At 50.0% G+C, this 26,203-nt stretch overlaps 2 protein-coding genes across 8 annotated transcripts in view; both read right to left on the bottom strand.

The window, feature by feature from the left end:
- Positions 1-57: 57 nt before the first annotated feature.
- Positions 58-8,522, bottom strand: CORO6 (coronin 6). Of its 5 annotated transcripts, XM_087440697.1 has the most exons (12): positions 7,675-8,522; positions 6,265-6,525; positions 4,695-4,817; positions 4,121-4,250; positions 3,843-4,024; positions 3,157-3,276; positions 2,604-2,723; positions 2,059-2,163; positions 1,824-1,969; positions 1,403-1,460; positions 1,069-1,299; positions 58-977 (listed from the first exon to the last, which is right to left on the bottom strand). In XM_087440697.1, the coding sequence occupies exons 2-12, from the start codon at positions 6,460-6,462 to the stop codon at positions 852-854; spliced, it is 1,539 nt and encodes a 512-aa protein (XP_087296823.1). In that variant the 5' UTR covers positions 6,463-6,525; positions 7,675-8,522; the 3' UTR covers positions 58-851. The 5 variants fall into 5 exon arrangements, with proteins under 5 accessions (XP_087296823.1, XP_014645222.1, XP_014645223.1 ...); XM_014789736.2 differs by lacking the exon at positions 3,157-3,276 and having other exon boundaries at positions 7,675-8,520; XM_014789737.2 differs by lacking the exon at positions 3,157-3,276 and having other exon boundaries at positions 58-974; positions 7,675-8,519.
- Positions 8,523-10,947: 2,425 nt separating this feature from the next.
- Positions 10,948-26,203, bottom strand: part of SSH2 (slingshot protein phosphatase 2) — a 251,644-nt gene continuing 236,388 nt past the window's right edge. For all 3 annotated transcript variants that reach the window (XM_087440691.1, XM_087440692.1, XM_014789731.2), the window contains 2 exons: positions 20,253-21,084; positions 10,948-17,976 (listed from right to left, as the gene is read on the bottom strand). In XM_087440691.1, the coding sequence (XP_087296817.1) occupies positions 15,889-17,976; positions 20,253-21,084 (2,920 nt within the window). In that variant the 3' untranslated portion in view covers positions 10,948-15,888. The remainder of the gene's footprint in view (positions 17,977-20,252; positions 21,085-26,203) is intronic.

Genomic DNA, 26,203 nt, shown 5'->3' with positions numbered 1-26,203 from the left:
TGACCCCGGGGTAGCATTCGCATCCCCCCCCCCCCACCCCATGCAGGAGGCATAGACTGAGCACTTAGTAAAATATTTCATTCAGTACATCTTGTTTTCCTCCTAGAGTCAAGGCCACAGCAGAGGGCTGGGGGCGGGGTGTGTGTGTGTGTGTGTAGGGGAGGTGTGTGAACCTGCTTCCTCATGCCAGTTCTCTCGTTAGTTCTCCGGCAGGGGTGCCGCAAGGAAGCCGCCCTCGCCCCTCTCCCCTGCGGGTGGAAAAAAGGAAGAGAGCCATCTGCCATGGACTGCTGGGTTTAGCCAGTGGGTCCGGTTCTACTGCCAACCGGTTGTGTATGTCTGTAGAACTGGGGTGACGCACGTCCGGTTTACCACTCGGGGTGGTGGAGTCAAGTGAGCTAATTAGAGGGAGAAGCGTTGTAATTTTCCCCAGCCAGTCTGGGGAGACCCGTCAAATCGCCACCCCTTTGAGGTCAAGCCCAAGCTCCCCAATATCCCCAAGCATCGCGCTAATACTAAGCACTTCCCCTGCCCTGGGCGGATGACAGAGGGGACCCTGCCTCGCCGTGCAGCACCAATGCTGAGACCCCGTCAGCCCGGGCCTCCCACGGCCAGCTCCTGCTGAGTCCCGGATGAGGAACGCAGCCCGGCGGGCGCCAGACGCACGCGAGTCTCCACAACGCTCCCTCTGTCCAGGGCCCCCGCGAGGGGCGGAGTTCCCTTCCCAGTCCCGCCCCCGCCCCAGCCCAGGGAGGCGGGGTCCGGACCAAAAGCCGGGGCGGGGCCGCGACCGTGCGCCCGGGAGAGCCTGGCTTCGCCCCCCAGGCTCGAGCTTCCCCCGGCGCGCCGCGCTAGTCCGTGCCGTCCACCAGCTCGCAAAGCATGTTCTCCAGAGCCGTGATGCGCCGCTCCTGGGCCTGCACCTGCTCGCGAAGGGCCTTGATCTCCTCCAGCAGCGTCTCCAGGGTGTGCTGCTGCTGGGGCGCGGAGGACAGGAGAGGCGGTGTCAGGCAGGGGGCTGTAGGGGGATGTGTAGACTCGGCTGGGAGGAGACGGGTCGGATCTTACCGACAAAGGGGCGTCACTGGCCGACTGGCTGCGGCGGGGACCTGAGGGCGGGCGCACATCCAGGATGTTGCGCTTGGTGACCCGGAGCTCGCGGTGCTTGGGGGGCACGTAACCGTCCCTCAACGAGATGAGCACGGGTTCGGCGTCCTGGCCCGATAGCCATTCGTCCGCTTCTAGGGCTGGCTCGGGGCCCGGCGTATCTGGGTATAGGTCGTCCTGGAACAGGTCTGACTGCGGGATGGGGGGACAGGAGGACGAGTGTTAGCAGGGTGCCGGGCCTGCTCCGCTCCCTTCCGCCTCGCAGCCCTGCCCAACCTCTCTTCTGGTCCCTCACCTTTCGGGGCACAGTCATGATGATGGGTTCACACTTTCTTTCGTGCAACTTGTAGAACCTATAAGGGAGCGGGGTTCAGCACACCCGCAGGCTCCCACACCCTTAACTTCTGCCTGGGACCAAGGGGTTAGAGGCCGTGCCTTGCTGAGCCTACCATGCATTGCACTTTAAACATATTATTGGTCCAGCTGGTAAAACACCTCTGATGGGGTGTTTATCATCATTTTACAGATGAGGAAGCTGAAGTTCAGAGAATGTCAAGCTCGTTAGCGCTGGGGCTGGCCTGGAAACAAGCCTATTTGACCCCCCCAACCCCAAACCCCTCTTTTCCAAAGATTACGTCATTGGGGAAGCCCCCCTGTCTTCCCGGATGGGAAGTGGGGACAGAGGCAGGCAAGCGGGAAGAGCGAAGGCTGCTGACCGGGCGATCTCGCACTTGCTGACATCCAGCCCCCGCTTGGGCATGAAACCCATGCCCCTCTGCGGCTCCTTGCTGCTGAACGTGTTCAAGTAGTGCACGAAAGGTGGTTCGTCGGTAATCTCAAAGTACCGAATGCTGCTGTCGCCCTGCAAAACCAGTTGGTTCAGAGACGCCCTGGGAGGGGCCCTCCACATCGCCGTCCAGCCCCCTGTTCTCCCCTCCAGGCCGCGGGCACCTTGCCGCATAGGTAGACGATGCTGGAGTCGGCATCGTAGAAGGGCAGTAGGACCCCGTTGCTTGTGTCCATCTCCTGCAGTGCCACTGGCTCCTCGAAGTTGTTCTGCCGGAGCACAGGAGGCGTGACCCGTCCTGGCCCGCTCTCCGTGCCACTTCTGAATCCCCTGAAGTTCCTTTACACTTCCTGCCCGCCTCAAACCCCATGCGTTCCCAAGGCAGCTCTGGTGAACTGAGCTGCAGGCCACGCCCCTGGACACATCACTCCCAGTCCCCCGCACATATACCCCCTGCTCCGCCGCATGCAGTCACCGCAAACCACCCCCAGGGACTCGGCATCACCAGGTGGGAGCGCCAGCGTGGGCTCCTTCGGGCGACGCAGCAAAACTGGGCAGAGGGGTGGGTGTGGGGATGGCAGGCGCTGCAAAGGGGGCAGCAGCCTCCAGCCCTGTCCAGGTGGGCATGCCCTGCGGGTCGGGGGCGCCTGGCCCCTCTCCCGTGATGCCAGTCCCCGGGGCACACACCCCAAGCTTCCAGCTGCGTTACCGGGTCCCACAGGCCCAGCTCTCGCTGGCTCATGCGGGTGAAGCCTGTGGTGAAGATATGACCCTGACGCGTGAAGACCGCCCGCATGGGCCTCATTCCCTCGTGGGCTGCAAACCTCTCCTGAGAGTGGGGGGGAGACAGGGAGAGGCGTCATCCAGCTGCCTGCCCTGAGGAGCCTGGAGGGCGAAGCAACCAGCTTGCTGACTTGGGTGCGAGGGGCAGGGATGGGAAGGGAGACAAAAGGGGGCCTAAGTACTCAGCTTCCTGGGGGGCCCTGGCGGCCCCAGGCCTGGAGAGCGTCGGGGCCCGGAGAGAGCGGGAGGCGCGCGTCTCTCAGCAGATCCCGAGCCCTTAAGTGCCCTCAGAGGCTGATGGCTAGAGCAGGGGACGTCTGCTGGCTCCCCGGGGTCGCAGCGAGGCTTTTCCCAGACGGGAGCACCCCGCTCCGCTTCAGCCCTCTTGGGCACGGGCCACGGCCTGGGAGGGCGCTCCTGGCTGACCCAGCGAAGGAGCGAGCGCGCGCGCCCGGCGCGCCCGGCGCGGCCTGGCCTACCGGGTCCCAGAGCGCGAGTTGCCGCTCACTCATCCTGCTGAAGCCGGTGCTGAGTAACTTCCCGTCTGCGGTGAAGACGGCCCGCAGCGGGCGGGCGCCCTCGTGAGGCCGGGCTCGCTCCTGCTCGCGGGGTTAGTGGGTTAGAGCCCCCGCCCCGGCCCCACTCGACGCGCGCACTCGGCGCAGACATGCACGTGCCCCGCGCACCCCGCACCCTGCGTTAGACTGAGGCTGGTGAGGCAGACGCCGCCGCCCTCCCACTGCACCCAGCGGTTGCCCCCTGTGCCCCACAGCGGGTCAACTAGGGCGGAAAGGGGACAGCCCGTGAGCCAGCGTCAGGCCCCAGACCCTGGGAGATGGCGCTGGGTGCCGGCTGAGAGAAGGGGTCTGGGAGCTCAGGTTTCATGCAGGTTCGTGGGGAGAATAGAATTTGCAGCTTCTCCCCTCCTCAATCACAAATCAAGGAGCCCTCCTCAGAGTTTCTGAGATGCAGGGGAGGGGAGGGAAGAGGAGTGGGGCAGAGAATTGCAGGCTAGGGGCTTACTTAGGGCCGGGAGCTGTGGTTCCAGACACGAGGGTGAGGAATGGTCTCTGCGGTTGGGGTGGGGGAGGTGAGAGCGGGAACCAGGGGCGTGACAGCTGGTCCCGGGGGTAAAGGCTGGGGAGCGGCAAGGCCAGGCACTCACCGCCACCACCTGGCCCTTGCGGGGGTTGATAATGCGCAGGGTCTTGTCCTTGCAGGTGGTGGCTAGCAGGCTCCCGTTGCTGTTCCAGCACACGCTGTGGATGACGTCGGGGTGCATGTCGTCTAGACTCAGGAGCACCTCCCCAGTGCCCACGTTCCAGATAATGATCACATTGTCACCACCTGCCCAGAGTAGCCAGGCACCGTCACCTGGGCCCTGCCTTTCCAACCCCCCCACCTCCCCATCTACAGTAGGGACCCCTCCCTAGGCCCCCAGACCTGCACTGAGCAGGACATTCCGGGCAGTGGGGTGCCAGGAGAGGATCCCGACACGCTTGGAGTGGCCTTCAAGGGTGATGATGGGTTCTGTGATGTTGCGCATAGGGGTATAGTCTGGAATCTGCCACACCTGGGTAGGAGGAAAAGGTAGGTGGGATGAGGAGCCAGCTTTGTCCCTTCCCTCTACTCCCCCCAGGCCCCCCAGCCCTACTGGCTCTCTTGAGTGGTAAGGGTCAAATGCAGGGCAAGAGGTAATGGTGCCTGCCTGGGGCAGAAGCAGCTGGGAGTCAGGAGGGGGCACTGCCAGCTCTCCAGATACCTCCCTATCCACTCCAGCAGGGAGACTTCGGAGCACTGCCCCCTGCTCTTCAGGCCCCACATTGTCCCTGGCTATAATTAGTCCTAAGCAGTGCATCCTGGGAGGGGGTGAGCATGTAGCTAAAAATAGCCTGGGAGCTGGGCAGGGCAGAGCCCTGGGACCCAGCAGCTCCCTTACCACCTTCCCTAGCACAGGTGAGGCAGCCCTCCCCACTTCCCCTGCCCAACTGCCCAGCAGCATCCGCCTGGCTCCTACCATGATGGTGGTGTCGTCTGAGGCACTGGCGATGACGTTGTCATTGTGCGGGCACCAGTCGATGTCCAGCACGGGGGCAGTGTGCCCAGTGACCAGTGGGTAGTTCTTATCCACTCGCCCTGTCTGGGGGGTCAGAGAGGAGATGTGGGGCCACTCTCCTGTGTGTTTTTTGGGGCTGGGCAGTGGACCTGTTTACATCTCAATTCTCTATCATCTATTTTCTCTTTGCAGACCCCTCTCTGAACCTCGAACCCCATCCAGCCTACTTCCTGTACTTCACTGAAGGCAGACAGAGTTGAAGTCATTTAATATTGGGGACTCAGACACAGAGAGGTAAGATGACTTAACCAAGGACACACAGCAAGATATAGGTAGAGCCAAGACTTGAACTTTCAGTCCAGTGCTCTTCTGAAAACACCTAGTTGGAGGAGGCTGTTCTTAGGCCTGTTTCCCCAGTTGGAATGACTATGGGAAGCCCCTGGTGAAAGACGTCCAGGAGAGGTAATACGCAGTGCAGTGCCCAACAGCCCTTTCCTAGCCACCCTTGGCAGATCTTCCCTTGTCACTGGCTTTACCTGGGAACCACAGCAGCAGGCTCTCCTGGTGCCTGCTATCCCCCAACCTGTGCTGGGGCTCATCTATTTTTGGTCTGTATGGGCTGTTTGTGGGGGCTCTGAGGCCTTCGCTGGGGCTGGCATCAGCCCAGACCAGGCAGTAGGGGTGAGGGGTGGCCGTCTGGCACTGGAATGGCACTTTTACTGGGGGCGGAGGCAGCTCCAGCTGAAATTTGAGCCCTGGGGATGGTGTCCTTGGATGGTGTCTGCATTGTCCTGGAGTGAGTCACTGGCTATTGTCAGGCCTCTTCCTGACCCTGCCACCTGTGGGGCCTCCCCTAACAAGGTGTAAGGGCAGAATCCAGGTCAAGGTCATGCCTTGGGCTGGCCATCCGAGGGGTGGAGATGGCTGAGTGGCTTAAGGCTACTAGCAAAGGTGGCACTCATTGCCTGGCACTCATCCCTCGGGTAGGGAGGGCTCTGGCCTTGTGTGTCACGTCCCCTTGCCCTTTGCTTTCATTCTACATCACTGCAAGAACCAGAGTAGGGAGGTGGCCAGCGCCTCTTTGGATAGAGCTTGACCCTGTCCTCAGTGTGCTGCTCTGGGGTGTGATTTAATCAAATGATCGCCCTGGGATCAGGAGAAAGATCCCCACACCCAAAACATGAGAGGGTGAGGCATTAGGAGAGATAGGCACAGAATGTGGCCAGGTCCTGGCTCCACTGCTTCCCAGCTATCTCCTTCACTCCCTCCTGGTCCTACTGGGAATAGGGTGCTGTGTGGAGAAGAGGATGGGCTGTGAGTTGGTGCGGGCCACTGTGATGGTGCTGCTCTGGGAGGGGTGAGGGAGCCTACCAATCGGTCCCTGAGGGCTTGGGGACAGGGAGCAGCCAATCCACAGAAACTGCCCTCCTGACTGAGGAACAGAACTAGGTGAGAACACAAGCTGATGTCAGGAGTCCCCAGGGGCCACAGGCAGAGTCCTCCCACCTGCTTATTTCCCCTCATCCCTCACCTTGGCCAGAGGCAGGACGATGAAGGCACCTCCGCCTCCAGCCTCCACAATAATGGCCAGGAATTTGGGGTTGACGGCACAGAAGGAGCTGTCCCATGTGACCTTGGACACTCGGATGTCCTCGTAGGCCTGGTCAGCCTTTGCTGCCTGCCCAAACACATGGCGGAACTTGCTCTGCCGAACCACGCGCCGGCTCATGGCTGGGGGCAGAGATGGAGGATCTCAGTGCCCAGAAATGCCTTTGGTCCTTAGTCCTGTGAGCTGTGGGAGGGAGAAAGAGTGGGGGGGGGGCAAGTGAGAAGGGTTATCTGGCATGGAGTCAGCTATAAATTAATATAGAATCTGGTCCTAGAAGCAGGGCGCTTTCTTCAAGATGAGTAAAGTATGGGAAAGTTCTTTGCCTCCTATAAAGTGCTGCTTAATGCGGAGGGGCTAGGATTTGGAGCCTGACTTCTCCTTAGAGACCAAGCCTTGGGCGGCAGGGGAGTCTGACTGGGCCTGAAAGCTTCCTGGAAGTTAAAGTGGTTTTGGGAGGAGCCTCAACGCCAGGCTGCTCTCCCACTGCCAGCCTTGGATGAGCATCTCTTCATGGAAGTGGTTTATCACCCAGAGGCACCGCGTTCAGAATCAGAGGCCTTGGCCCTCAGATCTTGGCTCAAGGCCAGCTGTGGCGCTAGGACTGCAGACCCCCAAGATCCTCAACTCTGCATCTCTGGCAGATGGGGTTTTGCCTTTTTCTAAAAACTTGCCAAGAAGTTCCTACTGTCAGCTAACCTGAGTCCTTCCTGCTACTGTTTTCATCAATTTCCTCCCATGTTGATGGAGGGACACAATGTAAGGTGGATCTTGCCTCCTTCCACTCCTCTCTGCAATGGCTGCTTCAAGAGGCCCTGACCAGGGTCTTCCGGCTTTTGCCTGCCGTACTTTGGTACCGCTTCTCCTCTGGGTCCTCTCTCATACTAAACTCTACTGGGGTGGGGTTCTTGACCCAGGGGCCAGGGCCTGATTTGAGGGAGTGGAGAGGGTGAGGTGCCTTTTCTCCAACCAGGGCCTGCGCTGCGCTCTTCCCCAGGGGACACATCGAGCTCTTCCAAAGCCCCAGCCACTGACTCCTGCCCCTCTCCAGCCCCGGGCATCCCTGTGCCCTTCACGCCGCTTCTGCGGTCCCAGGCCTGAGGCCCGGCCTCCCCTCACCCTCCTCCGGCCTCCTGCCCCGGCATTGCGTTCTTGTGAGACGAGGTGTCTGCGCCCTGCGGGCGCGCGGGCCACTGTCCGGCCAAATATAGACACCAAGTCAGCCCCGCCGGGACCGAATTTGGCGGCGCGGGGGAGGGGGCGCAGACCTCTGCCCCCTGCAGATACCCGCCCGCTCCACTGGCTGCGGGGGTGGCGGGTGGGGTGGGGTGGTACCTGGTCCTGAGCGGGCCGAGGGGCGCTCACGCTGCGACTCCTCTGCGGAGGGGGCTGGGGGTGCGCCTGGGGCCGAGGGAGGCGTCAGGGCGCCGGAACTGCCTCTCCGGGTGTCCGCGGCGTCTGGGGCCCGGGTGATCGGCTGAGCGCTCTGGCCGCTGCTTGCGGCTCTCCAGGGCCGGGCGCCGCTGCAGTCCCAGCTGCCGCTGCCATCAACCTGCGGAGGCGGGGCCTAGGGCAGGGGGCGGGACCAGCGCTGCCCCACCCCCTCCAGCGGCGGGAAAGTCGAGCGCTGCGGACTCCGTACGGCCAGCCCGCCGGCCTCGGAAAAGCGACAAAAGTAATTGTGCGTGTGAGTGCGCCCTCCTTTCCTGCCCTCCGCGCCTCCCGAGTGGGCTGGGAAGGGCCAGATTCCCAAACCCAGAGCTGGGCGCTGAGAGAGGGAGCCGACAGCCGCTCAAGATCAGGTGCCTCCGCGCCACATTCCTGCTGCAATCGCGCTCCCAATTTAGCCCTTCCCGGCTGGCTGGGACTGCGGGACTGCACGTCCAGACCCCCCTGGGGAGAGGTCCCGGAAGGTGCTCTTGGGGAGTAGTCTCAGCCCCTGGATGAGGGCGTAGGATGGCCCAGGGCAGCTGCGAGGGTACTCGACAAGAGGCTGTAAATGTGACTGTTGTTGTTAATAGCGGTAGCGACCACTGGAGAAACTAAAACGCTGGCACTGTGATAGTCATTTCACCCCGCTAGAGGGGATTCCATTGAGCGGGTCAGAAAGCAGCCTAAAGACCGGTAGGGGGCCAGGGAGAAAAGTGAACCCACCTTGACCTCCTGGGAACACCAGGTTCAAGGGGAGGCGGCTGGTACAGGTCTTTGACTAACCAAATTTTAGACGCCCAGCCTAACTCCTAAAGTCTTCCGGCCCTTGTTTGAATGGGTGCCTGATTGTGCTCCAGTGAAGCCCCGCCCCATCCCCACTCCCTCAGGACCCGAGGATCTGCGTATTGGCCAAGGTTGAGGAGGAGATAAAAAGAAACCTGATCATAATACAGCCAGTGAAGAACAGCTAGTCCGTACAAGTGCTGTCTACTCAGCACCCACCCACGGCCTGGATTTCTTCCTTTGGATCATAAGGCCCTGGAGGGCAGCATGGGGCCAGTTATTACTTCCTACTATACAGGGCACACCTGGGCATCAATGGAACACAGCCTTCTGGAGGGTAGAGATCTGCATTGGGGGTAAAGAGGAGGGAAAGTGGTGGGAACCTCGAAGGCCACCACAAGGCTCTTTTGTTTCTCAGGAAGATTCCAAGTATTCAGTGGCTTGTAGGGGAACAGAATCAGAAACTGTTACAGGTGCTCCAGAAATAATTCATGGCATGAGGGGCCATAAGGGTATATGAGGAGTCTACCTTTTACCTAAAGATTCCAGGTACGTGATCAGGAAGAAAAGACCTGAGTGATTCATTGCTCTGTAGTAACAATAGCCACACTTATTATGTGCCCTAAAACTACTGTTTTACAAATGAGGAAACTGAGGCACAAAGAAGTTAAGTAGCTTACTCATCACTCAACTGGTAGCTGGTGAAGATGAGATTCTTACCCAAGTGGTTTGGCGTCTAGGGCCATGCTTTTCAGCACCATGCACTCCTTGAAGGACAGTGCCACTTTATCTCATAAGTGAGGGTACTGAGAGTTATGCTTTGTGGCACAGGGGAAAGGATGCCTGGACTAATTAGCAAACTAGAGTTCCAACCCTGGCTCTATCACTCTATTTTTGCAGCTCTCTAGGCTATAAAATGAAGAGGGCTGGGTCAGATTCTTTCCAACTGTGCACCACTTGTTGGCAGAGAAGGGATTTGACATGCTGCCTCCTACCCTGAAACGGCATCTTTTCTTCTCCCTTTCCTTTCCTCCTCTTTAAAGAGAGCTAGGCACTCCATTCTAGAGGGAAGGGTCTGGGACTAGGTAGCAGGAATCCTTCACTCCATCATGCTTTCAGTTCCATCATCTGGGAAGGGGAAGGTGCTCTTCAGGTACAGGAGCAGGGATTCACAGGTAGTGCTTGGACCTGGCATGGCTCAGCCCTGCCCTCTAGCCTTCTTCGGGCTTCCAATGCCTGGCAGAGCTGTGGGTGGGCGGAGCCAAGAGACAAAGAACAAATCAGGAGAAGCCACTTGGGCTTGGTGCTTTCCCTTGTTGTTACCCATTTGAACTGTTAGTTGGGCTCTGAAGTGCAATCCATAGAAGACAGGCATGGATTTCATTTAGCCATTTTCTGGAAGAGGTGACCTGGTGGTCCATTTGCTTTGGCTAGAAAGCCAAGACTGAGCTCATCTAGATTGGTCAGGGACTCCAGGCACCCCTAGAATATTTTGTGAAATGACCTTGCCTTCACCATCATGCACTCTGACACTCCAGCTAGAGACCAGTGGGGTGCCCCCCCACTTGATATGGACTACTCAGAATGAAGCAGGCTGACAATTTTAGTTCAAGGTAGTGTTTTCTCTGGAACCTTCAGCAAATTGTTTTCTTAGCAATTTGGAAACTAGAAACTGAGCTTTCCCTAGATAGTTGTGCTGCCTTGTATGTGACGAATGGCACCACTAAATATCTCGTGATGGGTCTGTGGAGCTGTGGGAGAAGTGGGGAACCTCTTCCTCCACCCCAGCCTGTTTTAGAGAACTGCCCTTTGGCCCCATCTCTCTCCACTGTTGACATCACACGCTTCTCTTCTAATGGTGGGAAAAGGTTAAAGCTTTTACTTCTTTGGAAAGTCATGCCCCATTTCTGGAAACTTTTCAGTGAGCTGAGGTGGCTTGTGCTGAAAGCTTGTGAGCTCTACCTCACTAATGTCCAGAGAGGTCACTTACTCAAGAAATCCACTCCCTGCTATGGCAGGCCACAGCAGCTGTCCCAGAGCAGTCACTGTGTACCACAGATGGCAGAGGAATTTTGGTCCTTTTGCTTATTCATTCTCCTAACATTCAGGTGGTGGCTTTGGCAAGAGCCTCTTTGACCAGGCAAGTTCCCAGCCTGGTCACTTGATCGGAGCCACACTGTCTAAAATAATCTTTAGTGATCCTATTTCCCATCCAGTCTTTATTTTGTGGGAAGTAGAAAGTTATACTTTTTTCCAGAGCTCAGCTCTCTCTTAAGGGTGTGCTTGATGGAGACCAACCAATGAGAATTGCTCCATGTTTATTATCCGTGTTCTCCAATCCCTCCACGTCTCCAGGATCCCCCCTCCTTTGTTGCAATTGATCAAGTACATGTGTTTCATCTTCAAAATAAAAATTTATTCAATCTGTAACAAGAACATTGAGTCTGCACATTTGCGCACAAGTTCACATTTAAAAACAGCGGAGCACATCAGTAATAAAAAAATCTATGATACAAGTGGAACATCCCAACCACCAGGAAGATTAAGGAAGGAGATGAGACCACTTTTTATATTCTGCTTCAAATGCCTCAGAAAGGTCCCAGAGACTCCAGGGAGCACCTGCTTTATTTAATAAAATGTGAGCATAAAAGTTTGGGGTGGCCTGGGGCAAAGGTAACAGTCAGTGGGAGTCTTTTGGACTTGTTTTCCACATTTAGAACAAGTCTTACAAAATAAAGTAGAAAGAAAAAAAGAAAAGGCACCTTAAGCTATGCCAAGCAAACCAAAATCCAATAAAACACAAAAACCAAACAATTCTCTGTGGGCTTATTGGTTGGGAAATATTTCAGGGCCGGTCACCCAGTTTTTGGGTTGGGTCATCAGCTCAAGTTAAGCCCTGGGTATTAGCTCTGCATGTGTATACAGGATGCTGCCACCAGTGTTGCTGTGAGGACAAAGATGGCAGCACTAGTCATATACCCCACCTTGGGGCATCTTCAAGCCAATGAGGGATGATTCCAGTTTAGAAATCCTGTCCTAGATCTCTGGGGCACTGAGAAAATGAGGCTGGTTCTCTTTTCATAGGAGGAGCCAGGCCCAGTCACCCTCTACTTCCAGGCTGGAAAAGTACATAAGCACCTTGCAGTCACTCTCCATGGCATCAAAAGTCCCCAAGTCTGGGAGAAGGGTTAGGAGTGTGCAGCTTTCTGCTTTGGTGGCAGGCTTTTTCCTAATATAGGTGTCGGGTGAGTTGAGGCAGCACATACATTTATGCCTAATACATGCCTGATCTTTTAGTTTGGAAGGGAAAACAAAGTCCAAGATGCTTTTGAGTTGGATTGGTGCTGAAAGAGCTAAAAGTTCACCTCATCTACCATCAAAAAGCAAAACAAAATGAAACAAAAATGACACTAGCCATTCACCATTACAACCATCACTATAAGACACACCATCACTGAGGAAATGACAACTATTTCCATACAGAGTGTTGGATGGGAGTGCAGGACACAGAAGTCAGCTCCAGGTTTCCCCACCGACCCATGGAGGGTGACCATGATGGCCTTGCTGTCTGTGAGGACTCACGGGACAGCCAGGGCTGGGAGCCTGGAGAAGGAGGAGACTGAGTAGCCATCAAGATGATGCACGTTTTAATACTCACAATGTAAACAAAGTATCCACAAATAGTTGTCCAAAAAAGCCAAAGAATGGCTTTATTTAAAAATGCCCTTAAAAGTAACCTTTTTTGCATAATGCTTTCTTTCTTAAAAGAAAAAAAAAGGGAAATAACTCCCACAAAAGCATCTTTACCAAATGTGCCTAGATCACTTCAGAACTGAAATCCTCAGATGGAACAGGTGAATGTTGCTGTGAGCTGCTACATCTCAGAAGCTTCAGGTCTATCCAACACCATCTGTCTAGGGCCCTTTAACAGGAAGGGACCTCAGAGACTGTGCTGTCAACATCAGGCTGTCCTTGGAGCTCTTGGTGGTTCCCAAAACGAGAAAGAGGAAATAACAGTTGGGATAAAGGTACAGAACCAGGAAAATGCTAGATAAAGAGCCTGAATAGGCTGAGATGCTAGGAATCATCCCAAACATTCAGAATCTGAACGGCAACCAAAATGAGGAGAGAAGAATGTTACTCCACTGCAGTACTACATGTCTACTACAGTATACACTACCCCCAAGTGTTTCTAAAATCAAGAAAGGGTTGGGGTTTCTCTCCTTCCTACTGACCAGGTAACCACCCAGATTACAGCTCAAATCCTGTGTGCTCCTGGGGCTCCTACCCCACGCACCAAAACGTTACTCTTTTTACACACACACACACACACACTTCTCCAGAGTAATTTAGAGTCAGACTATGGTGGTTTTCAAAATAAAGCTAAAGAGAGGCACTAAGAGGTCAAGACTTCTATTCATCTCTGTCAATCTACTAGACCTGCTGTTCTGGGTCTGGGTGTTCCATGAACAGAAATGGGAAACAGGCCACCTGAGATTATCAAAAAGTTTGAAGAAAATCTGGAAAGTCCTTGACAGCTGATCATACACTTTCCTCAGACATCTCGCTGTTATGTAAATAACATAAAGACACTCAGTTGTGGGAGTTTGAGAGGGCTGGCAAAACCCCATGGCATGGCTGAACTGAATTACAGACCCTGTGTAGAGAATGTTTATTTAGCCAGGTAAATTAAATGATCAAAAAAAAAAAAAAAAAGTTAAAAAAAGGAAGGCAGAGCAAGACCGTTTCCTCTACTCTTTAAAAAAAAAAGTTTGTTTTTCTTCACAGCATTAGAGGGTTTCCTCCCCATCTTTGCTGTTATTTAATGCCGTGAGAGTGAGCATTAAACACAGTGGCAGGGGAGGAGGGAGAACAGTGCCATACTGTTGATCTTGCTCGTACTTCGTAATGTGAGGGATGTTGCCATCTCCAGGGGTTAACAGGAGTGGAGACCCCGCTCTTCACTTCCATGCAAATTCTCCTCTCCCCACCCCTGCCACTATTTCCTATCCCTTCCCCATCATATTGGTGGTGGAACTGCCTCAACAAGACAGGGCAGTTTAGATGGATGAGCCCTGGAAATTCATAACCCTGTCTTGCAAGCCTCCTCACACTGGTACGTACCACCTAACAAAACACTTTACAACACATTAAATATCCAGGAATCACAAAGCTGTGTGGATGATACATTTCAACATTTAAGGAAACTATTTAGGGATAGCACAAGTACATATAATTACTACACCACAAAGACACTTATAGCAAGTTTCTGTCCAATCCACCTCCTGGCAGTGATGTCAGACCCAAGCACGGCTTCTACGGCAACTGGATTCATAGCTCCTGTTGAGCACCTGAGTGGCCTCAGTTCACTTTTTCTCTCTCCTTTGGGTCACCCTGCTACCTGCCCCCACCAAACTCCTGCCTCTGACATCACCTTGACAGTTTGTGTATCTGTCTTTTCCTCTCAGTGCTGTGATGAACCAAAAACCTAAATCTCAAGTCTGTACTCCGTCAATCTCTCAGCAATGTGGACATCAACCAAAGCAAACAGAAAGCAAATCTGCAGACCTCTTCAGTTGTGAGGAGCTGCACAGGGTGTTTCATTCCAGGCTAAATATGCTTTCTGTAAGAAGCTGAAATAGGCTTGTGGCAGGTGCTCCTGTGTTAAGGATCTCCACAATAGCAGCAAAGCTACAGCATCCTGAATGGAATCATTAAGGGTGTCTGCCCTTGGCCAAGGCCTCCCTGCAGCTTTTCAGCCTAATCCATTAGGAGCTTCCACCCTGGGCAGCAGGAACACCCGTACACACTCCCTGGCTGTGGTTTAGCTATGGGCAAATAACGTTCTGGGATTTCAGTCTCAAAGAGCAATCAGCCTTCAGTCAAACTGTGATCTAATGGGAGCCTTTAGGGGTTTCTCTGAGGAGGAAGTTACTAACACATAATTTGGCAGGAGCTGGTGATTAGTCTCCATTTAAACAATTAAAACCACCATCAATATACTCTGCAGATTCCTACCAACACCCAGCAGTTTGATGTCTGTGGTATCTGTGTGTTTTCCAGTTGCATCTTTACTCCTTCTTAAGAATAAATCAAAAAGACCCTACAACGTCAACAACAAAACATTGTAAGAAAGTGTCAACATTATGTACATAAATACTGTGTATAACTAGAGAAATGACAAATCTTCCAGGAAAAGAAAAAAGAACTTATGTCAAGTGTTAACAGTGATAGTATAGAAAAGAAAACTTTGCATTCAATGGAGGTTATACATATGTAACAATTCAAAGATCATCTATGAAATTAAAAAAAAAAGGCAGCACTGGGAGAAACAGCATGAGGGAGGAAAATAAATTGGAAAAAAATATGGCCGTTAAACTTAGAAGGCCCACAGAATTATTCAAGTAATGGAAGGGTTAAAACCCTACATATGTATTCATTTTATAAGAACACACTGACTTTCAATTGCTGTTTTTCAAACTTGTCCCTACTGTGTTTTGGTTGAGAGGATGCTGCAGAGCACGTTTCCTGGCTGGAGGGCCAGGATGACCACCTGTGGGGAGCCCAGTGACCCAGAAGATACTGGGCAGCAACCTCTCCAACCCCGACTTAACGGCCTCCTTCTCTTATGCTTTCCTCTACAGAGGACCTCTCAGATTTCATTTAGGGGGGGTTCACTTTTAATTTAATTAAAAATTATTTGCTTGGAAAAAACCGATTTGCTTGATAAGTTTAGAAAGCCAGCCATTATCATGTCTTTCTGTAATGATATACTCTGGAATACGAGAAGAAATGGATTCTGGAAGACCCCCTTTGAAAGCAAAGAACCTGCCCACTTCAGGAACTCCAATGGGCTGGCTGAAAGCACTCTGCCGTCTGGCTGCCCTTCAGCCCATCCAATGCATCAGGTCTGGAGACCAAACCATCATCACACAGGCCCAGGGAGCATTTCCAATTTCCAGCTTCATCCCCACCCTCCCCATCTGCTTCCTTCTTCAATCAGGCAAGCATGCCTTTTCTCAGAGGGCAAAATGAGGAGCAGGTGGCAGTTGACTGAAAAACAGCAATTTGCCTTTGATAAAGGTGTTCTTTGAAAATGAGTCTTTTTTGAGGTTTCAATTTTCTAAAAATAAAAAATGATAAAATGGTCTTGCCGTCCAAATCAATCTTTCTCTTTCACACACACACAGAAAAAAACCCAAACCCTGCATGCGCCAGAACAGTAAAATGACAAAAATATTATAAAATTAACCAATAAAGTGCATGTTCCTTATATATTACACCTGCCCCTTTTACAAACATTTCTTTTAGAAAGTCACACGTGTAGGCTCAGAATCACATGGTATTATAGAAGGGGTTCGTTGTCCGTTTTTTATCATTTGCTTTTTTCAGTCTCCTAAGGGGGTGAGTTCTGCCGTGCTGCTGACGGGGCACCACAGCCAGCCCTGGAGCTGGGCCTGCACACTGCAGTCCCTGGGTCTGTAGCAAAGGAAGGCCTCCTTCAGAACTAGTCAATTCAGGTCCTGCCCTGGGGAGCAAACACTGCTGACTGTGACCAAATTCTTTGGCATACTGCACAAGGGGCCTTTCCACTGGCTTGCTCTGTGCAATACACTCTGCTGTTTTGAGTTGCTCTACAAAATACTTGGTGGGCTCTAGGTTCTGGGAGGCATCTGAGTTTTCTGGGGGCTCCTGGGCCTCCACGGTATGCATGCCTGAGTCTGTTCTGATGAAGGGCTGAAGCAATTTGAGATGAGGGGACTCAGAGGAGACAGGCACCCTCTCCGGTAGACAGTCTTTACAGAGGTCCAAGTAACCTAACTTGGCGAGGGAAGCTGAACGCCTCATTTGGGATGGTTTGGTGAGCCCTACCTGGCAAATGGCTTGGGACTTGATTTCTTTAGCGTGCTCTTTTACCACACTGGGGCTGTGGCTGAGACCCTGTACATTGTCACTACTAGAGCTATGTGGGAGTCGACAGGCTACAGGTGATGGGTCCAGTTTTTCTTGTAACTCCCTAATCTTGTCACCAAGTTTGCTATTTAAACTTAGGTCTTCACTACTTAACTGGGAGCCCTTGTATGGCACTTCATTGCCACTGGAGAGGGGACCCTCCTGACTTCCCACCCAGCTACCCCGCTCTGCAGAGGGCTCACTGTCTGTGGTGCTGCTTTGCTCTGTGAAGCCTTGCAGATGAACCACGGTCTGGGGATGCAGGTAATCCAAGTTGGCAGATGGTACGTGGGTTGTGTGACTAACAAAAGGTGCTGCTGTCTTCAGGGCTGTTGCTGGGCTGTTGCCCCAGTCTTTGGGGCTGCTCAGCGTGGAGGTCGAGTTGGTGGGCCTATTGTGCTCAGGAGAGGAAGAATGAGGCAGAGGTAGCACTTCGGGGTGCAGAGCAACCTGGTCGGGGTCCAGAGTCCTGTTCAGATTTTCATCCAGTGCACAGAGGACAGTGATGGACTTCTCCACTTTCACTTTCCTCAGTCCTTGCTCCCCACTCTTTTCACTGGTGGCTATGTCACCCGCTGGCCCAGTGTGACTGGGTGATGTAACTGTGTGGGTATACTCAATGATTTCTATCTTCTTGGGAAGGGGAAGAGGGACTGCCTGTGTCTCAGATCCCTGGCATGAAACCACAGTCCCCTGCTCCTTCACAACTCCTTCCAGCTTTGTTCTAGTATCTGACACTGGGCCCTCCTGAGGAGCTGGCAAGGGGTGAAACTCCAGCAGCTCAGGTGCTGGAACAATGGCATTTTGCTCAGAATGGGGTAGTGAGCCAGCTTCAGACCCAATGCATTTCCCTTTGCCCTTGTTCATCTCTGGTTCCTTGGGAACAAATGAATGTTCTAGGGTGGCTTCATCACTCTTCCCTTTTGGTGCTAGGTCTGCCAAAGAATCATTCTTGGAATTCTTGCGAGTGGACAATGAGGTACAAGCAGGGGCAGCACCATGGTGCTCTTGCTCCTGCCTTAAGCGCTCCTCAAACTCCAAGGTGGCTCGCCTCACGGACCCAGGGCACCACTTGGCACCTGGGTGCATCCCTGGGCCCCAGAGCTCTTGCTCCCCCTCAGCTGGTTCCTCTTCTTCCAACTCTGAGGTGAATGAGTGTGTGGTTAGGCAGCCATCTGGGTCCCACTTCCCTGAGTCTTTGGCTGGTTCGGGCTGGGCTGTGCAGGAACCCTCATTCTGCTCCAGATTTCCAGGTTTGCTCTCCAGGACCTGTGCCCTCTCAAGGGGCAGCTCATGGACAGTGTGCTTCTTTGGTGTATGGCATGGGTTGGATAGGAGGTCTCCTTTCAGTTGAATCTGTCCGACTCCTTGACTGATGGATTCAATCTCAGTGACGATTTCTTTGACTGAAATTGCATTTTCTGAGTGAGACTGCATGAAAACATCGGGGCTGACCAGTTCTGAGACTGCCTAAGAAGAGAAAATAGTGGGATAGTTATGAAAAACTGTAGTCTAATAAAAAATGCTAGATTTTTGTGCTTACTAATCCTCTAATCCAGGAGAACGTTCTGGCTATGAGGACACAAATAATGGAGTGCCTGGGACTGTCCTTTGCCTGGGACTGTAATCTGACTACCTGTTTTGTCATATAAGACAAAAACACGATGAAATCCAGTCATTTGTGACAACATGGATGGACATTGAGGGTATAATGCAAAGTGAAATAAGTCAGAGGGAGAAGGTCAAATACCGTATGATTTCCTTCATTAAGTAGTAGATAATAACAACAATAAACAAACACATAGGGACAGAGATTGGATTGGTGGTTACCAGAGGGGAAGGGGGGAGGGAGGAGGGTGAAAGGGATAATTCGGTACATGTGTGTGGTGATGGGTTGTAATTAGTATTTTGGTGGTGAACATGATGTAGTCCATGCAGAAATAGAAGTACAATGATGTACACCTGAAATTTTTACAATGTTATAAACCAATGTTACTGCAATAAACAAAAAATTAAAAAAAAAAAAAGACAAAAACAGATTCATCAAAGGCAGAGATACAAAATTAGTTACAGGTTGTATCACTGTCTATTAAACTTTCTGTTCTGCTTACTCAAACAGCATTCCAATCCAATATCTTGCTCTAAAAATGAACAGTGACTAGCCTTGGAGGCTCCTGTAATCCTTATTTTCCTAGGACCATGAGTCTTAAGGATTTAGGCCATACTGGGGTAAATGAAACCTTTCTTTTTTGGCCTATCAACTTCTAGTTTGATCCTAACCTAGTTCGAGGGAAAGAGTTCCATTTAAGGGCTCTGGCCACCTTCAGTATGCACATGGCATGATGGATGAGGCTATCATCTGATGTCTGATTTGGAGACTCACTGCTTTCTTTTCTCTTGCCTTGCCAATGTGCATCCATTTACTCCCACTGCTTCTCCCAGTAGCAGCATCCCAGCACAGGAGGGCACTCAGTACCTGATTGCACAATCCCTAAGTTTCACATGGCTCCTTCTGAGAAAGGTTCACTTGGCTTAGGCAGTCATGTGCCTGATCAAACTTAGCAACTGTGACTCGTTGACATTTTACTGTTCCACCACTTACAAATTCCCAGATGGATTTAGAACAAGGCCAAAGAAAATTGGCTAATGCAAAAATCAAGCCCTACTGTAAAACAACAAGAATTTCAAAATCTGGAAATGGCCCTGGGACACCTCTTAAAGTGGCATCACTATGATCATCAATCTACTTTGTTAACATTTTTATAAGCCTTTGAAGTATACTATTTCCCTAGGAGTTGTTCCAGTCTTTCTCCTTCAAAAGAGAGTCAGAGCTAGTAGAAACTAACAAGGTCAGTTATGCCTTTGGGAGAAATCTGCTGGGACATTAGGCAGAGGCAAATTTGCCAAGACTGGGAGAGAAGCCACAGCAGGCCTGCTGTGTGCATGGGCTGTGGAGAGAGTACTCATATGACCAGGGACTTTGCAGAAAAACTATTTCTGTCAGAGCTGTCACACCCATTGGTCCAAAGGAGAGCTCGAGCATTCTGATTTTCCAGTAGAAATGAAACAGAAGCATAGCCTTTGGGGAGAGGAGAAGACAGAAGCAGAGGCAATGATTGCCCTGGGGTAGTTAAGAAGAGAGAGAACAGATGAGTAATGGACAAGGTGGTAAATATAAGTAGCTAAACGTCCAGAGATATCAAGAATCTAGTCAGCTCCACTGAAATCATTAAGTAAAGTTTGTATATTAAAGTAAATCTGTCACCGTTTACTTCCCAACTGCTGTATTATATTGATCTAAGATATCACTGTTTTTAAGATGCATCCCAATTTCAGAAGCATCAAAATGAGAATAAACGAGTCTTAGAATTGATGATATATGGTAATTTTTTTTTTTTTTTGGTGAGGAAGATTGGCCCTGAGCTAATATCTGTGCCAATCTTCCTCTATTTTGTATGAGGGATGCTGCCACAGCATGGCTTGATGAGCGGTGTGTAGGTCCTCATCCCCTCTCAGAAGTGCTTCCAATGACACCAATACCTGGAAAGATAAATTTCTCAAAAGGAAACTGATGTAAAAAATATTTAAACTCTGTTTTCAAGGAAAGTCTCAGTCAGACTGTCTCTCCTATACTGCCTTCCTAAATCTTTAGCAACATCAAAACTAAAGTGAACATAGCAAAATCCCAAATATTTTGTCTTCAGAGAGAACTTCATTAGGTGGAGAACTATCAAGACAGTTTTTACCTTTGACTGTTCCTCATCTATTGAAGACTCTTCAGATGCATGGGGAGTATTACTCAAAGAGCTGCTTCTCTGGTCATCAGTCGTCACTTCAGGAAGAGCTACTTCTACCACTGACAGACGACAGCTCTCACTCCTTCCTCCACCCAGTTCCTCCATTCTTGAGTGGGAAAAAGATCGGGACCGGGTTTCTTGGGAAAGTTCTACAAACTTCTCTAAGGCGCTAAAAAAGTCAATGCGATCTGTACTGAAATCTGAGACTTCAGCCTGGCAACTGGGTTGAGGGCTTGGTGACTCAGGGTCAGGGGACATGGGGAGATCTTTCAGGCGAGATGTCAATTCTTCCATAGGCAGTAAGTGGACGTTCATGTCTGCTTTCAGAGCATCTGTCTCCAAATCTTCAACCGTTAAGTCTGGGAACTTGGCCATTTCTGGGGCCTGTCCAGGTTGGATTAAGGCTTTGGATGCATGGCAGTTGTCAAGAGAGAATTTTGATTCATTGAGACAACATCCTGATGAGCATCCATTGATGTCATTTAGGTTTAATTCATCTTCAATCTGTCCGGCATGTAATTCCCTAGAAGTAAACTCCAAGCAGATCACTGTTTCTTTGGTACACAGGCCTTTTTGATTTTCATCTTGTGGGACGACATGTTCCACAAAGACAGGGGATATGGGTGGGTGACTCTCCATGGTCTTCACCTCAGCAATCTGGTCTGCTGAAGTGGTGATCTCCTTCCTGTTGAGTTCTAGCCCTGGTTTGCAGATGGGCTCGTGGTGGTCTGAGAGGTCACTATCTGAATGAGATCTCCAGAGCTTGTTATGCCGCTGTTTGCTGTGGAGAACACACACAGGAAACACTTCACTCTGGTTTGTGAGAACAATCAACACCCACCCAGGAAATTGCTCCCAGATAAACTTAAATCTTAAGTTTATCTTAACCTGCCAAATGCTTTGTTAATGCCCAATGGAAGTAGGCAATAAACATTTGAAAAGATGCTCAATTTAACCAATAGCAAAAAACAAAGCAGAACAACAAAAACAAATATGAAATCTGATATTTTACCTATCAGACTGACAAGAGCTAACATGGTTGCTAACAGCTGGTGTTGATGATGTATGGCCAAACAAGCCCTCTCATATACAGGTGGTAGGAATGCGAACTGTAGAATTTGTAAGAGTGAAATCGGGCAATAGCTCTCAAAATTTAACCCTTTAACCAGAAAATCTTCCTTTAAGATTTTTTCTTGGAGAAATACTACTATAAGTGCACAAAGATATACATATAAGAATGTTTACTGTAACGCTGTGGTACTAAAAAATCAGATACCAAAAAAAAGAGGATTTATTTAAATTACAGTCCCTATACCTATATATTTTCTATGAGGCTGTTAAAAACAGTCAGGTATTTTAGTGGAATGATGTCCAAGGTATACCATTAAGTGAAAAAGCATGTTGAACACATTTGGAATGGTCAGTTCCCATGTGAGAATAAGTATAGGAAAATACCTGGAGGAACGTCACCAAACTGGTAACAGTGTTTCTTTCAAAGAAGGCAGAAATACTTCTGGGGAGGGCTTTACTTTCTATACTCTGTATTTCCATAATTTTTGAATTTTTAAAATAATGAGCATCTTTAACATTAACAACCAGAAAAAGAAAACTAAAACAAAACAGTATCCAAGTAATACAAAGAGACATACTCTATTGGAGCCCATTACAAGTCCTCATAATTGGGATGAAGAGCTGATATACGATTAATCACTGATGTGGAAGTGTGAGGAGGGCGGTAATCTTTCCTGAATTAGAAAGCAAAGATGAAGCTAGTAAATCTGGAGAAAAAGGTTGATAACAGAATGGAAGAGGATGAGCATAAAGTACAAGCCCCTTTCACACAGATCTCTGGATAAAAACCATCAAGCTAAGGTGACACCTGGAAAAGCAGGTGAGCCAAAGGAAGACCACACACACATCCATCTTTTGGTTTATTTTATGGAGAGAAGGTCTGATGTGGGGATGAGAGATTTCATTTCAAACCACACTCTCTAACAAGGAAACAGTTCCCAAAGCCCCAGCCAAAAAAAGAGAAAGGTGGCCCTGTGGCTGGTCCAGATCACCTGCCCAGGGAGCAGGTCGTTAAATGTGGCATTTAGGGGTGTGTTTTCCATGACTTACAAGGTGATGAAAAGTTACCTAACCGCAGGGTGGAATGGGAAACAGCCCAAAACAACTTACCCTGGGCTCAGGGCCACGCCTGCCTCGGCTGCTTGTGAATCTCTGCTGAGTCATGGGCCTGCACTAATGTGAACCCCTGCTTGTTCTCAACTCTGCACCTGCTCTCAGCTCCCCCTGCCTGTCTGCTGTTTGGGTGGGGCTCTCTCTGACTCAGGCCTGCATAGCAGAAGGGTGCTTTTCGGGCAGGGAGCAGGTCAATCTGTTTATGAAAACAAGCTATAAGCAATTGGGTATAAGGTAGGGTTTTTACCCTTTCTAAGCTGCACAAACTCCAGCCACCCCTAGGAGGAGACAACATATCACACATCCCAAAGGAGTGAGTGGCTGTGGGGAGGGGCAAGCTGGCTGGTTGGATAGGTGGGATCTAAACTGGACATTGTGACCAACTGATGCCAATGTGCTTCCTTTTAGTTTCTTCTTTTATATCTAGACACCCTGTTTCCTGACCTAAATATGACTGTGTTCTCCAATTTCTATCCCTCACCTATCATGAGGATGTTCAAACCTGCACCAACTCCTCTCAGCCACCAGGGCAGGACAATTCTTGTGATACAAATGACTAGGACAACATCTCAGAGAGTAGCTGTTCTCACCCTTGTAATAATATAAAGGAACAGCTTATCTTATCAGGCTACAGACAAACGAGATGTTTTCAAAATCCCAAGAACCCACCAAAGTATGATTTTTTAAACTGCCTAGAAATCAGTAATCAATCAGGAAGGAATGAGAGAGTGAGGTTATGCTAATAGGTACAAACAGCGCAGGTTTCAGAAGAAGTGGCTGACATCATAGCTGCTTTGCCCAGCAGGGATTTCCTCCTCTTCCTGGGAGAGATAATCATCAGAAAACATTGAGTCAGGGTTCTGGAATTAAACTGACACCTACAAAGGAGAAAGAAAAAAATCCCAATCCAAAGAAAGGTCTGATTCTGTTGCCTTTTTCATTTTTGCAGTAGGACCTGCAGGGAGAGTGGTAGGCAGCTGGCTGATATAGTCAAGATATTCATTACCATGGCCTTTGAAGCACTGCTACTCCCTGTGCTCCTTCCTGATCCCCTCCCCCCACCTCCTCCCTCAGGGGTTATTAACCTCTGTCCTGAATTTTCTGCTTATCATTCCTTTTCTTTTTTTTTTTTAATAGTGTCATCATATGTGTTGTTCTTAATAATATACTGCTTAGTTTTGCATGTTTTGAACTTTATATAGATGAAATCACACAGTATATTTTCTACAAATGCTTTTTTGCCTAACATTATGTTTTTAAGATTCATTGACGTGTGTAGCTATAATTGCATAAAGTGTAATGATGCCACAATTTATTTATCCATCCTGTTGATCAACAGTTTTGGCTATTACAAACACTAATGTTATGGACATTCTTGTGCCTGGTGCACACTTTAGTTTCTTGAAGGTGTTATATATAGAAATGGAAAAGGTGGGTCATAGGGCATGGATGCATCATCAGTTTTACTCAGTAACATCAAACTATTTTCCAATGAGGCTTTTTTTTTTTTTTTTTAAAGATTTTATTTATTTATTTTCCCCCCAAAGCCCCAGTAGATAGTTGTGTGTCATAGCTGCACATCCTTCTAGTTGCTGTATGTGGGACCCGGCCCCAGCATGGCCGGAGAAGCGGCGCGTCGGCGCACACCCGGGATCCGAACCCGGGCCGCCAGCAGCGGAGCGCACGCACTTAACCGCCAAGCCACGGGGCCGGCCCACCAATGAGGCTTTTTTGCAAGCCAGTTTTTTTAACGCTCCATCACTGGTAGCGATAGATGTAAGACATTAGATCATATTTATTATTTTAAACTGTTAATGTTTAAATTCAGCTGACTCTCCCCACCTATTCCAGATAGGCAGCAAGTAAATAACTTGCCAAAAAGAACTTCAGAGTTGGTTTGTGGCCTAGATGATGCAACCAAGTCTCGAATTCTTTTTCCCCTGGAGTGGCCTCTGACCTGAATTTGGATTCAGATAAACACACTGACACACATGAGATGATTGGGCCATTCTGGGTAAGAATTTGGCCTTTTACTTAGTAAATGAACAAGAAGGAAATCTAAATGACAACATGCATATGACATCCCATTCTCTTGCCTCCACTTGCTTTCTTATTGTTTCATGTTTGGTATATAAGCACCAAGTCTGTTTGAGAAAGTTATACAGAGGAAAATACTGCTAAACATGGAGTATCAGTTATAGTAAAATCAGACTGTTTATGGTTACTTCTTAGGGCGTTAGGCAGCCTGCAGAAAGGAGGAGGAGGAAGAGAAAAAGCATCAATTGAGCAATTCTGTGTGCTGTGCATGGTCCTAAATGCCTTAAAATTATTTCACTGAAAAGCTATTAAGAAAATCCTTTAGGGGCCGGCCCCATGGCATAGCGGTTAAGTGCGCGCGCACCGATGCACCACTTGTCAGGCCATGCTGTGGTGGCGTCCCATATGAAGTGGAGGAAGATGGGCACGGATGTTAGCCCAGGGCCAGTCTTCCTCAGCAAAAAAAGGAGGATTGGCATGGATGTTAGCTCAGAGCTGATCTTCCTCACCAAAAAAAAAAAAGAAAAGAAGAAAATCCTTTAAACCTCACTTGTGATTGGCTGTCACCTGACCAGGAATCCATGTCCTCTCATTCTTGGGTTCCCTCCTGCTGGCTGACCACTTTGGACCAGCTAACTAGACTTCAATGTCTCCACCAGCAAAGCCAGGGTAAGAGACAACTCTGCCTCCTCTGGCCTCAGTGACAGGGGTGTCAAAGAATTAAAAGTGACATCTATGAGGACATGTGGCACAAATTTTCCCTGGCCACCACCCAGTTTTTCTTCCTTGCTCCTTATACACTGGAACCTAATATCACAGACACATGGTCCGGCTTGCAAATGCCTGAAATCTGAACTTGTCTAATGGAACATAAATCTGCCAGATACCTGCATGATCAGAGTGCAGAATAACAAACAGGGCTGCTGGCAGTTGAACGGAGGGTTTCAACACACACACACATCTCCTCCTGCCTCACTCCCATCCCCCAGCTATAAAAACAGAAAATATAAGATAGATACGAACAGTATCAGTGGCTTTATGATACCCTCCCTTTCAGGTCTAAAGGAGAATATTAAATATTAGCCTTCCCTAGGCTCTTTAAAGACATAATGAAAGATGCAGAATGTCCCCTGTATTTCAGAGGGGGTGTCACTATTTGGCCCACCCCTCACATCCTGATTAAGAGACATAACTAATTCACAAATCACTAAGGGGACCTGGTGTCACTCTGGTAAACTTCTATCAAGAGGTTAAAGTAACAAGCTAACACTCTCAGAGGGCTGCCACCTCTAGTTAAGCCACTAGTGCCACCCTGGACAACCATGGGGCTAGAGAATGCTAGAATCAGGGCTCTATCTCTTTGGAAAAATCTGCACATGTTTCCTGGGAGAGGATATGAAATATAAGATCTAAGCACCTGGACATGAAATGGACTTTTTTTTGCGAACAGAATGACTAGAATTTTTCTAAGGACTTTCCTCTCCCGGTCACTTAAGCTGCAAGGCTTGACAGAGCTTCAGACAGTCACAGGAGTCTGGGGCTTCTCCTCCTTTGCTCTTCTAAGCAAGCAGATCCTGGAGCAGTACTCCAGAGCTGGGCAAGAGTCTGCGGGGCCCAATTCACTTGGCAGTTAGGTTGGCAGGTAGCCTGCAAGTGCTGTTTCTTGACAATACATCATA

The sequence above is a fragment of the Ceratotherium simum genome, chromosome 16 (genome assembly GCF_057802395.1).
Source record: "Ceratotherium simum simum isolate JZ-2026a chromosome 16, ASM5780239v1, whole genome shotgun sequence".
NCBI lineage: Eukaryota > Metazoa > Chordata > Mammalia > Perissodactyla > Rhinocerotidae > Ceratotherium > Ceratotherium simum.
The sequence above is the reverse complement of the archived record's forward strand: the minus strand, read 5'-3'. Positions and strand labels throughout refer to the sequence as shown.